This window comes from Oratosquilla oratoria, chromosome 31 (assembly GCF_046742065.1).
Source record: "Oratosquilla oratoria isolate Oo_2021 chromosome 31, ASM4674206v1, whole genome shotgun sequence".
Taxonomy (NCBI): domain Eukaryota; kingdom Metazoa; phylum Arthropoda; class Malacostraca; order Stomatopoda; family Squillidae; genus Oratosquilla; species Oratosquilla oratoria.
Genome location: NC_134807.1, coordinates 4,165,382 through 4,177,921, shown reverse-complemented (window position 1 = coordinate 4,177,921; position 12,540 = coordinate 4,165,382). Strand labels below are relative to the sequence as shown.

At 41.7% G+C, this 12,540-nt stretch overlaps 1 protein-coding gene across 1 annotated transcript in view; it reads left to right on the top strand.

Annotated features, from left to right (window-relative positions):
- The first annotated feature begins 457 nt into the window (after positions 1–457).
- The window catches only part of LOC143041388 (uncharacterized), a 129,982-nt gene continuing 117,899 nt past the window's right edge, over positions 458–12,540 (top strand). The window contains exon 1 of the mRNA XM_076213212.1: positions 458–662. Within this exon, the coding sequence (XP_076069327.1) occupies positions 631–662 (32 nt within the window). The 5' untranslated portion in view covers positions 458–630. The remainder of the gene's footprint in view (positions 663–12,540) is intronic.

The following is a 12,540-nucleotide window of genomic DNA, read 5'->3' as shown; positions in this document are numbered from 1 at the left end:
AACGTGAAATTTAATAAACCGTGCCCTTGGTCCAACTCGCCGGTGGCACGGTTCGAACTGTCATTACCTCGACCTCCGCCTCAAGTGGTGAAATTATAGAGAAAATCTTGAAAATAACTGAAATAATGAAAGTGGTTTTCGGTCACGTGATATGTAACTTATAATTGACTCCGTTTTTTTCAATACACCATTTACTAAACGTTTCACCAAGTTAACTGCCTATTTTTCTTTAGTCTTTTAAATGATCTTAGTTATTTTTTCAATAACTTGTATATATATATATGTATATATATATATATATATTTGATATATATATATATATATATGTATATATATATATATATATATTTGATATATATATATATTTGTACGAGTGTGTGTGTTTGTATATGTTTCCTTATACACCCACACGCAGTATATGTTATTCTTAATCCATTTACATCACCAACAGAAAATCACACAAAGACTGAAAAATTAAGATTTTTTGTGATTTCTTTAATGAAACTGAGGAACAAATAGACTAAGGAATATCGTTCAGGCAATGCTCTGTTTCTTCCTCCCTGAGAAGAATGATTTGTGTGGGGAGCCAGTCCTACTTGACGTCCTACAAGCCTCGAACTAAGCATCAGGATGACCTCCGTGGCCGAGCTTCCCCGGTACAGGTAGGTAGACCGTGACGCTATCCGCATGTATGGGTGAGTGTATAAATCCCACAAGAAACACCATGAAAGAACCATGTAGTTCTTCTTATAACATTTTGTATGTATAAGTGTATTGACTGTATACACGCGGGATTATCACACTGGGCTATGTTTTCTCCATCATCCTACCTCCAACATCTACGGTGAGAAAGAAAGGTTATAATCCGTCCTCTATTTGTAATGTTAGAACGGATCTGATTTTACATATTTTTTGTTTTAATGATTTACAAGATTACAACTTGTGTGGGTCTCTACCCATTCATCCCAAGAAAACATACGGGTATGCCTTTTAAACTGTTAAGTCATATGGTCTAATATATTAGATGTCTGTCGATTCCTCCTCTTGTACAGCCAGAAGCCGTACATATACATTCTGCGGGCTGATCTCCCGCGGTGCATAATTATACATGATTAGGTCAGCCTTGGGTGATGTGTATACCATGTGGGCATCACTCGTGGTCCAGAAATAGATATAATTACATTGAGTTGTGTTTGGTCAGGTCACGCTGCCACAGGCAGGTGTGCATGTCAGATCGTAGCGCGTCCTCTCTGATGCCACGTGGTCAATCATATCACGTGGTTCATACCACGTGGTTCATACAACTTTTTCAGAGTACATGTACATGTACATGTACACATGTTCATGTACTCTGAAGAAGTCCTACTGGAGTCGAAACGTCAGAAATAAAACTCCAACAGCTCTCTGTGTTTGCTTCACCACCCTTCCACTCATCTAACATAAATCAACATATTTGTCGATATTTGCCACTTTTATGCACTGAATGTGTATAGTTACATATGTCTTCATACAAGGAGCATACGCCTTGAGGCATTTGACACATAAGGACGCCACCTTTGCCCTTTGTTCTCGAGAGGTAGATTTGATTAGGTGATAGAAGGGAAGCGAGAAGCCTACGCCAGGAGGTGCTGAGTAGCTGTGGTCGAAAGCCTTTACCTTTCCCCTTCTGTGCGCTTTGGGGACTGGAGAGGAGTGCGGGATTCGAAATGGTAGCTAAGCGCATGCGAAACCAGCACGTCGCCAACGCACTAGATCAGGAGATAAGATGAACCATTTTCGCCCAAGGCGTAGTTGAAGGCGGACAAACCTCTTAGAAACACTTAGAACATAAGAACATAGGAACGGAGGAGACTGCAAGAGACCATAAGGCCTACACTATATCCTGGTAACCCCCCCTTCCAGGGGGAGGACTGTTTATATGTTCCATGGGGGAAGGGACATACACAGTGGGGGTTGGTCTGGAATTAAAAACATTACAATACATTGTTTTCTTATCTACTTTCAGATAAAAATATTCAATTGTTATTTTCATAAATTTACTGAGTTTTTTTTTTTATTGCTGTTATCTATATTAAAATCTTTATGCAGTCTCAGCGTCATCATCATCATCATCAGTTTGGGGCATACGCCAGGAGGCGAGTTGCTTCACTCACACACCAGCTTCACTCTCCACGGTGTCTCTGAACAAGCCTCCATGCATACACCCTTCCCATTCCAAACAACTCTCGGCAGGTTCGAGCTACGTGCTCCTCCAGCAATGAATTCTGTGAGCGCCACCTTCTCCTCCTCCTCCATCGAGGGTTGTCTCTTGAGGTGGCGACCTTGTCAGGATGAACATCAGGGAAACGTGCCGCATGATACACATAGACCCGAAATTGACTTTCACGAATCATACTGAAAGTTCTCTCTTGAGGTGGCGACCTTGTCAGGATGAACACCAGGGAGATGTGCCGCATGATACCCATATACCCGGGACTGACGTTCACGAATCATATTGAAAATAACTGGACTAAACTGAGTCTTACAGTACATTCTCTGGTTTGATATGAAGTCATTAAAGCCTACACGTACTAAATTCATAATGAAATTGTATAATATTCATGTCATTTTATCGAAACGTTTGGCTTTGTTTTGAACGGTACTACGGAAACTATCAAATTGTTCAAGGGGGATAGAGGAATGGAAAATCTTAGGAGCCAGAGGCGTCTAAAAAAAAAAAAAAAAAAAGTGTTTTTGGAAAACATTCCAGGAATGTCATTATGCAATGATAAAATCAATGAAAATTAAAAAAAACAGTAATAATAACAATAACAATAACTATAACAACATCAAGATCGATAATAACAGGAATGATAACCGCATCAACAACACACAGAACAACATAACACTGACAACATCAACAACAACATCAGCATCACCATCAACATCAGCAACGATAAAACAACAACAACAAAGGCGAAGTTTATGACGAGTCTAGGAGTTGGGACAGGAGGGAGATGTTCCTCTCAGCCGTCCCCCCATCGCTGGCACATCATTAGTGGTCTCAAATGCAACAAGCCCTGCCTTGCATGCAACCCTCCAATCTCAAATCTGCGCGTGTCCTGAGACAGGACGCTGATCATGGAGTCTGATACAAGAAGAACTGGTCTGAGGAGAATTTAAACAAAGAAGAGAAAAGGAGTTTTGGTTCCTCACTATCTTCACGTTGATGGTGGTGGTAGTGGTTGTGTTGGTGGTGTCGCTGTTGGTGGTGTTGTGTCGCTGTTGGTGGTGTTGTGTTCTGGTGTTGGTGTTATGGTGGTGGTGTCGCTGTTGGTGGTAGTGTTCTGGTGTTGGTGTTATGGTGGTGGTGTTGGTGTTATGTTTGTGGTTTTGGTAGTGATTGTGGTGGTGGTGATATTGTTTGTGGTGGTGGTGATATTGTTTGTGGTGGTGGTGGTGTTGGTGGTGGTGGTGTTGGTTGTGGTGGTGGTGTTGTTTGTGGTGGTGGTGTTGTTGGTGTTGGTTGTGGTGATGGTGATAGTGACGGTGATAATGATGGTGGTAGTGATGGTAACTAGTGTTGATGACTATTTTTTATGTATCTTATTTTAAATATCTTCATCCTTGGGTGTCGGGTGTGTCCCTTGACGCGGCCACCCCCTTACAATGGGGAAAGGGCCATGAGGTCACACTTGGGTCATGTACGTATGTATGTATAGATGTATATATATGTATGTACGTATGTACGTGTATACGTATGTATGCACGCATGTATATATGTGTGTATATATATGTATGTGTGTACTTATGTACGTATGTACGCATGTATGTACGCATGTGTACGTATGTATGTATGGATGGATGTATGTATGTATGAACGTATGTATGCATGTATGTATATATGTATCTTTATATCTTTGTGTGATTGATCATTTAATAATTTGTATTTACTTATTCATATATCTGTATTCTTTTGTGTGTGTGTGTGTGTGTGTGTGTGTGTGTGTGTGTGTGTGTGTGTGTGTGTGTGTGTGTGTGTGTGTGTGTGTGTGTGTGTGTGTGTGTGCGTGCGTGAGCGGGTGTGTTTATGTATGTACGTATATGTGTGTATGTGCGTATGTGTCTCTATGTGCGTGTGTGTATGCGCGCGCGTGTGTATGTGTATGTGCGCGTATGCATGTGCATGTGAATATCCATGTGTACGTGAGTACGTATGTATGTGCATATGTGTAACTAACAAATTAAAATATAGTTTTCCTTTGCTACTCATTACAGAAAATGGAATCTTTATTTAGAAAAAACGAAATAGATAAAGGGGTAACTAAAGTAAATGTCTTCTCCGCTCTAAAGCAGTGGTTCCGAATCTTTTCTGACTTGAGGCATCCTTGCCAAGCCTTTCAGAAGTCCTCGGCACCCTTATTAGAAAATCTAAATTCTAATTTGTCAGTATTTTGTCGATTCAACATCAGCGTAACAAAATTTTGTCCCCTGATAATATGAAATTACTCATCTTTACACTGATAGTGCTTCAATGAACAAAAATGGATGACAGAGTCGGTAATATGAAAACTATTTTTTGCCCTGAATTTTGGCGGCTCTCATAGTTGATCTCACGGCACTCTTTGGTGCCGCGGCACACCGTTTGGGAATCACTTCTCCAAAATATATCTTGTATGTATAGACGTATGTATGTATGTATGTGCAAAGTAGACCACTTGGAAAAAGAAACTAACGAAGCAGAGCGCTTTCGTATATTACATCTTCAGTGCAAAAAGTACTTTTTGCACTGAATATGTAATATACGAAAGCGCTCTGCTCTGTTAGTTTCTTTTTCCAAGTGGTCTACTTTGCATAAGTGTACACATGCACCCGTGTTCTTATTAGCATGTGTGTATTTATGGAAGCATATTCAGAAATTGATAAGCTATCAGGGTAGGACTCGAACCTAGCCGATACGTAACAGATGGAGAGTAACTTAACCAATTGCGCTATCAAGAAAGGTCCCTTTTGACATAGTCGGCCATGCATACATATACATACATACATACATATATACATACAGCCATACATACATACATATACACATACATACATACATGACCCAAGTATGACCTCATGGGCCTTTCCTTATACGGGGGTGGCCTCAACATAAAATACATAAAAAATAGTAAACAACACTAGTTACCAACACTACCACCATCACTATCACCATCACTATCACCACCAAAACCACAAACATCACCACAGTCACTATCACCACCACCACCACAAACATCACCACCAACACCACCATCATAACACCAACACCACAACACTACCATCACCACAACACAACCAACAGCGACACCACCACCACTACCATGACCACCAACGTAGATAAAGTGAGGAACCAAAACTCCTTTTCTCTTCTTTGTTTAGATTCTCCTCAGACCAATTCTTCTTGTATCAGAATCCGTGATCAGCGTCCTGTCTCAGGAAACGCGCAGATTTGAGATTGGAGGGTTGCATGCAAGGCAGGGCTTGTTGCAGTTGAGACCACTAATGATGTGCCAGAGGTGGGGGGATCTGCGAGTGGAGGCAGGACGGCTGAGAGGAACATCTCCCTCCTGTCCCAACTCCTAGACCCGTCACAAACTTTGCCTTTGTTGTTGTTGTTGGTGATGTTGTTGTTAATATTGTGTTGTTTATGTTGATGCTGTTGATGCATCTATCATTGTTATTATTGTTCTTGATATTATTTATGTTATCATCGTTCCTGGTGTTGTTATTGTTACTATTTTTGTTATAATCATTCATTAATCTTATTATCGCATAATGATCATCCTGGAATAATTTCTAAACCTCATTTTACCCCTAGTTGCCTCAGCTTCCCCACCTTTTCTATTCCTCTGCCCCCCTTGAACAATCTGATAGTTTCCGTAGTACCGTTGAAAACAAAGCCAAACGATTCGATAAAATGACTATATCATTTTACTGTCAATTTAGTACGTGTAGATTGAAATGAATTTATATCAAACTATATACTGCACTGTAAGACTCAGTCTAGGCTAATTACGAATATAATTCGTGAGCATCAACTCCGGCTCTATGGGTACCAAGTGGTCCGTTTCCCTCGTGTTGATCCTGGCAAGGTCGCCACTTCAAGAGACAACCCTCGATGGAGGAGGAGAGGAAGGAGACACCCGCGGAATTCATTGCTGGAGGAGCAAGTGGACCGAATCTGTCGAGAGTTGTTTGGGATGGGAAGGGTGTGTGCATGTGAGCTTGTTCGGAGATACCGTGGGGACTGGCGCTGGTGTACCAGTGAAGCAACGCGTCCCCTGGCGTATTCCCGCAGTTGATGACGCTGAGACTGCATAAAGATCTTAATATAGATAACAGTAATAAGATTAACTCAGTGAATTTATGAAAATACACAATAAGAAACTTAATGAGAAAGTAGATAAGAAAACAAAGCGTTGTAATGTCTTTATTGCTAGTCCAATCCCCACTGTGTATATATCCCCTGTCCCGTGCAAAGTACAAGTACACTCCCACAGAAGGGAGGGGTTACCCGGGCGTTTTACCGACAGATATTTAACAAAGCGGACATTTGACCGAGCGCACACTTAACCGAACGGACATTTGGCCGAGCGGACATTTGACCGAGGGGGCATTTCACCGAGCGGACATTTGATCAAGCGGACATATGCTCGAACGGACATTTGACCTATAGGTCATTTGACCGAGCTGGTATTTGATCAAGCTGACGTTTGACCGAGCGGACATTTGACCGAGTGGGCATTTGACCCAGCGGACATATGCTCGAACGGACGTATGACCAAGCGGACATTTGACCGAGCGGACAATTAGCTGAATAAAAATTTTAATTGTTTATTTTTATTTCTAATTTTGGTGTTGTTGATCAAATCATCCCTCCTGAGTGCAGCGTTATGGAAACTCCTATGGTGTTCTTTGATTGCTCCCTCAAGAGGGAACAATCAAAGAACATCATAGGAGTTTCCATAACGCCGCACTCAGAAGGGATGATTTGATCAACAACACCAAAATTATTGGATCGAGCAATGACCCTAGGAGACTACAATTACTCGAAGCCTTTCACATTAAAGACAAAGCTCCGGTCATCAACATCCAAAGCAATCTAATCTCTTCTATCCCATTATTTAGAAATAAAAATCCCCCCCTCCCTCTACCCCTTCTCTCTCTCTCTCCCTTCACCTCCACCTCCTCCCTCACCCTCGGTGACCACACCCGCCTAACCCTCTCCCTACCCCTCCCCCACCCACCCCTACCCCTTGACCTCTGAGATCCTTATTGTCTGTCCCTTCCCCCCCCCCACTTTTGTCTGACCTGATCTTAGGTATATATACATCGGTCATCCTCGGCTTGTCTCTCCCTTCTTTCTCTCTCCCCTTTAAATGTAAGTCTTCGTATTCATTTTCACAAATTTGTCACCTTTATTATTACTGTTACCATGTAATTTGTTATTTTAGTCTAGTACCTTTACTGTTACCATGTAATTTTTTTTATTTCAGTTATATCTTGATATTGTCTAGTACCTTTACTGTTACCATGTAATTTTTGTTATTTCAGTTATATCTTGATAATATCTTTTTCAAGACGAAACGTCGATGTCAAATAAGGACAAATGTAAGAATATAGAGACCTAGTTTTAATTCACCCAGTTAATGGGAAATCTCTAATCAGGAAAATCGAGAATACGAAGAAAAAACTGAACAACTACAACAATGCTGTCGTTTTTAACTCCACGTGTATTACTGAGAACCTGCTCCCCCCTTTACCAATATATACATATATATATATATATATACATATATATATATATATATACACACACACACACATATATATATATATATATATATATATATATATATATACACACACACACACATATATATATATATATATATATATATATATATATATATACACATATATGTACTCACACATACACATACATGGATGACCTGACTGATAAGTCATTAAGAAAATTATTCTATAAAATAAACACCAAAAGCCGAACACAAAAATAGAAAATAAATAAATAAAAACCAGATGTTAAATACTTATTGTTTTCCTCTTCTTCCTCTTCATCTTCCGCCTCCATTACCGTAACACCGTTACGGCAATGGAGGACAGGAAGCGACATCTGGTAATGCGACGTTAGAGAATAAACAACTTCAGCCCCGGCCATCTTGTCCGGAGCGAATTCCGGGCGAAGAAAGATCGTTTAAGTCCCGCTATTTGGCCTCCTAATCGCCTCATTCCGGAGTCGTTTCAGCGGGTTAGCTGGCGTCCGCACGGTCTGGTATGCGTTAGGGTACGTCCTGAACGCACGCACGCACGAACGCAAGCATGCATACACATGCATATACGTACACATACACACGCGCACACGTACACACACACACATGCATACATACACACACACACACACACACACACACACACACACATATATATATATATATATATATATATATATAGCTACTCGGTGGTGCGGTTTGTAGAGTTCCAGACTGTCACTACGGCGGTCCGGGTTCGAATCCTGCCCAGGGCTGAAAATAAATTCAGTATCGCTGCGCTTCGAGTTGTTACTTCAATTCTCTTGGGTGGGGAGTTGGATGTGTGCGTGTAAGGTCAAAGAATTACCCATAGATCGGTCATACGAGCTCTGAGCTCTCTTCTGGTAGGGAAATAACTGTCTATCACGAGCCCAACACGTGATCCAAAAACCTTGGTGAATCACACATACACACACACATACACATACACATACACACACACACACACACACACACACACACACACACACACACACACACACACACACACACACACACACACACACACACACACACAGAGGTGGATGTCTGGAACTAACTGGACAAAAAAAATAGTGTGTGCAAAAGCTATACACGAATTTAAGAGCAAACTAGACACTGCGAGATACAAAGACGGACACACTAAATTTCCCTCCATCCCTTCCTTCCTTCCTCTCTATTTCCCTCCCTACCTCACTCCCTCCCTCCCTCTCTCCATTTCTTCCTCCCTCCCTCCCTTCCTCCTTCCCTCTAATCCTCTCTCCCTCCCTCCTTCTCTATATTCCTCCCATCCTTACTCCCTCTCTCCCTCCATTTCTCCCTCCCTCCCTTCGTCCTTCCCTCTATTCCTTTCTCCCTCCCTCCTCCCCTTTATTCCTCCCTCCCTCCTTCTCTCCATTCATTCCTCCCCCCTCCCTCCCTCCTTCTCTCTTTCCTCCCTCCCTCCCTTCCTCCCTCCCTTCCTTCCTTCCTCCCTCCCTCTCTTCCTCCCTCCATTCATTCCTCCCTCCCTCCCTCCCTCACTTCCTCCCTTCCTCCCTCCTTCCCTCCCTCCCTCCCTCCCTCTCTCCCTAACCCTCCACCACCAGGAATTTTAATCTAGATTAATCCTTTAGTCACTGTTGGTAACTAGAAAGCTCACGTGGATTACTTCGTGTGGCTAACCCAATTAGACTAACTTCATAACCTCATACAACCTCATGAAACTAACATGAGACTAAACTCATGAGAATAAGCTCATGTGACCAACCTCATAACCTCATACAATTAACTTCATGAAACTAACATGAGGCTAAACTCATGAGAATAAGCTCATGCGAATAACCTCATAACCTCATGCAACTAACCTCATAATCTCATAAGAGAACCCTTCCTTTGATAGAAAATATTTCTTTGGAACTTGGTTCTTGCAATATTTGTGACATTACATACAATATATTTTTCTAATTTCGGCTCTCGAGTGTACAAAACTCCACAAAATTAAAAGATACAATGAGAGAAAGGATAACTATGTACACATAGAAATGTATACATAAATGTACATATATCCATGTACACGTTCGTTGTGTGTGTGTGTGTGTGTGTGTGTGTGTGTGTGTGTGTGTGTGTGTGTGTGTGTGTGTGTGTGTGTGTGTGTGTGTGTGTGTGTGTGTGTGTGTGCGCGCGTGTGTGTGTGTGTGCGCGTGTGTGTGTGTGCGTGTGTGTGTGTGAGTTCGTTCGTATAGCGCATTCTCCTTATCCGCGTCGTTGAAGTTCGCAGCCGCTTCGAGTCGCCCTGTGTGCCCGGACCTCGGGACGATCGCGTCCGGCAGAAGAATCTTCGACCGAGAAGAAGAAGACCACGAAGAAGAAGAAGAAGAAGATGTCCGGGCGGCACCCCTTCGGACCTTTTGTGGTGACAATGGCGACGACGACCTCTGGGCACGGCGAAACAAGCGCGAGGAGGCGGCAGGAGGGGGTAATAGTATGCTTATTGAGTGTTTAAGGTAAAGCATCCTCCCTTCCTAGCCGAGCAGGTTCCTTCCTCAGGGCCCGGCGGCGAAGCAGAGGCAAGGAGGGGACTTGGCCCTGTGGGAGAGGAGGCTAGAGGGGGGGGGGGTCTTCAGTCGCCCCCCCCCCAGCTTTTCCTCCATCATCAACTCCCTCGGTTTGTTGTATTTCTCCATTTACTACCCTCTCACTTCCATACAAATAATCCACAGACATCATAAAAAAGGTCAGAAAAAAATTAGATTTATTATTTAGGTTACGTACAAAAATAACTATAGACCTACATTCATATCACAAAATAAAATCACTCTTTAAAAAAAAATATACTCCGTTTTTATTCACCCCTTGCCATGTATCTTTTTTTATATATTTTTTACCCCAACGTGTAAATTTACCCCCTGGTCTGCGTCTTGAATTTTGACCTAAGGAACTACAAAAACCTCCAGGAACTCTGAAGTTTGTAAAGACTTCCCTCAGCTGAATAAAATCGCCTTGCGAAAGCCAAGCATCTGTTAATTGTCGAATGTAGACGCCAATGCTCTCGTTACAGGTTTGTTTTGTTTTTCCGTTCCTCTGTTGGTTTCTGAGTTTACCTCCTCCGACAACAGGACAACGTGCGAGAGAAGGTTACTAACCTACTGTCTCATGAAAAATAACCCTCAGTTGAATTAAATCGAATAAATTCTTCATTTGTGTATTTATTCATTCATTCATTCATTCATCTATCTATTTATTTATTTGTTTATTTATTTATTCATTTATCTGTGAGGGTCTCCGATTGGATTCTTTGGGTTTCGCTATGCGAGGTGAAATTTGGTGTCCTGTTTTTCCTCTTCATGTTCTTCGTTGGATCCAAAAATCGGTTTCTGATTGGGTTCTTTGGGTTTCGCTATGAGAGGTGAAATTTGGTGTCCTACTTTTCTTCTTCTTATTCTTCTTCTTCCTCGTTCTTCGATGGACCAAAAAATCGGAGAACTTTGGGAGCTCGCTCGGACCGTTAATTAACGGTCACACACGAAATACGTTAACGGTCGTGAGGGTCCTGCATTTGATGTATTTCTGATATATTTGTTTATTCACTCATCTATCTATATACATATTCATTCCTCTCTTTGCTTATCTATATATTTATCTATATGATTAATTACTATTTACTTACTATATCAGCCAACGGACCTACAGGACTCCACCGGATCTACAGGACTCCACCGGATCTACAGAACTCCACCGGATCTACATGCATAGGACTCCACCTGGTCTACAGGACTCCACCGCTCTATTTACAAAATGTCACAATTCGAATATTTTAGAAAATGTGAGATATTTTTCAATTTTGTGGGTATATATTAAGATTTATTTATTAATTTATACAGTTATCATATATATCTTTATTTATTTATTCATCTACATTTATTCTTTTTGTTTATTTGTATATCAATTTGTTTGTTTAGTTATCATTAACTCACTATAGATTTGTTTGTACATATACATATACCAAAGGCTTTTTTCCCCCTACATGGGGGTAGCCAAAAAGAAAAAGGCATAGAAACCACTCCCACCCATTCCATTTCCTATATATTCCACTCCCCTCCACCCTTCTCCCTCCCTCTTATCTTGGCACCTCCTGATAAGATAAGATTTGTTTGTATATCTATTAATTTGTTTATTAAAATTTATTAATTTCTGCTAGGTCTTTTTTAGCTTAATGGCCTTTCGTCTCCTAATCATAAGACGATTTTATTAAGTTGATTTGGACATTTCGTCCAAGACTGATTATGATATCTTTTCGATCAGACTCTATCGACCAGGTTCTTGGAGGAACTTGTCCTGGTGATCATCAAAAACTTTATATTCAGCCGAAGAGAGCCTTTCGACCAGACGCTTTCGACTCAACTATAGAGGAATCTGTTCTGCTATCGACTTGGCGATTTTTCAGCTCATTCTCTCCTTTCTCCTTTCTCCCCTCTCTCTCCCCTCTCTCTCCTCTCTCTCTCATTTCTCACTCCTCTCTCTCTCCTCTCTCACTCCTCTCTCTCTCCTCTCTCTCTCCTCTCTCCCTCCTCTCTCCCTCCTCTCTCTCCTCTCTCTCTCCTCTCTCTCTCCTCTCTCTCTCTCCTCTCTCTCTCTCTCCTCTCTCTCTCCTCTCTCCCTCCTCTCTCCCTCCTCTCTCTCCTCTCTCTCTCCTCTCTCTCTTCTCTCTCTCTCCTCTCTCTCTCCTCTC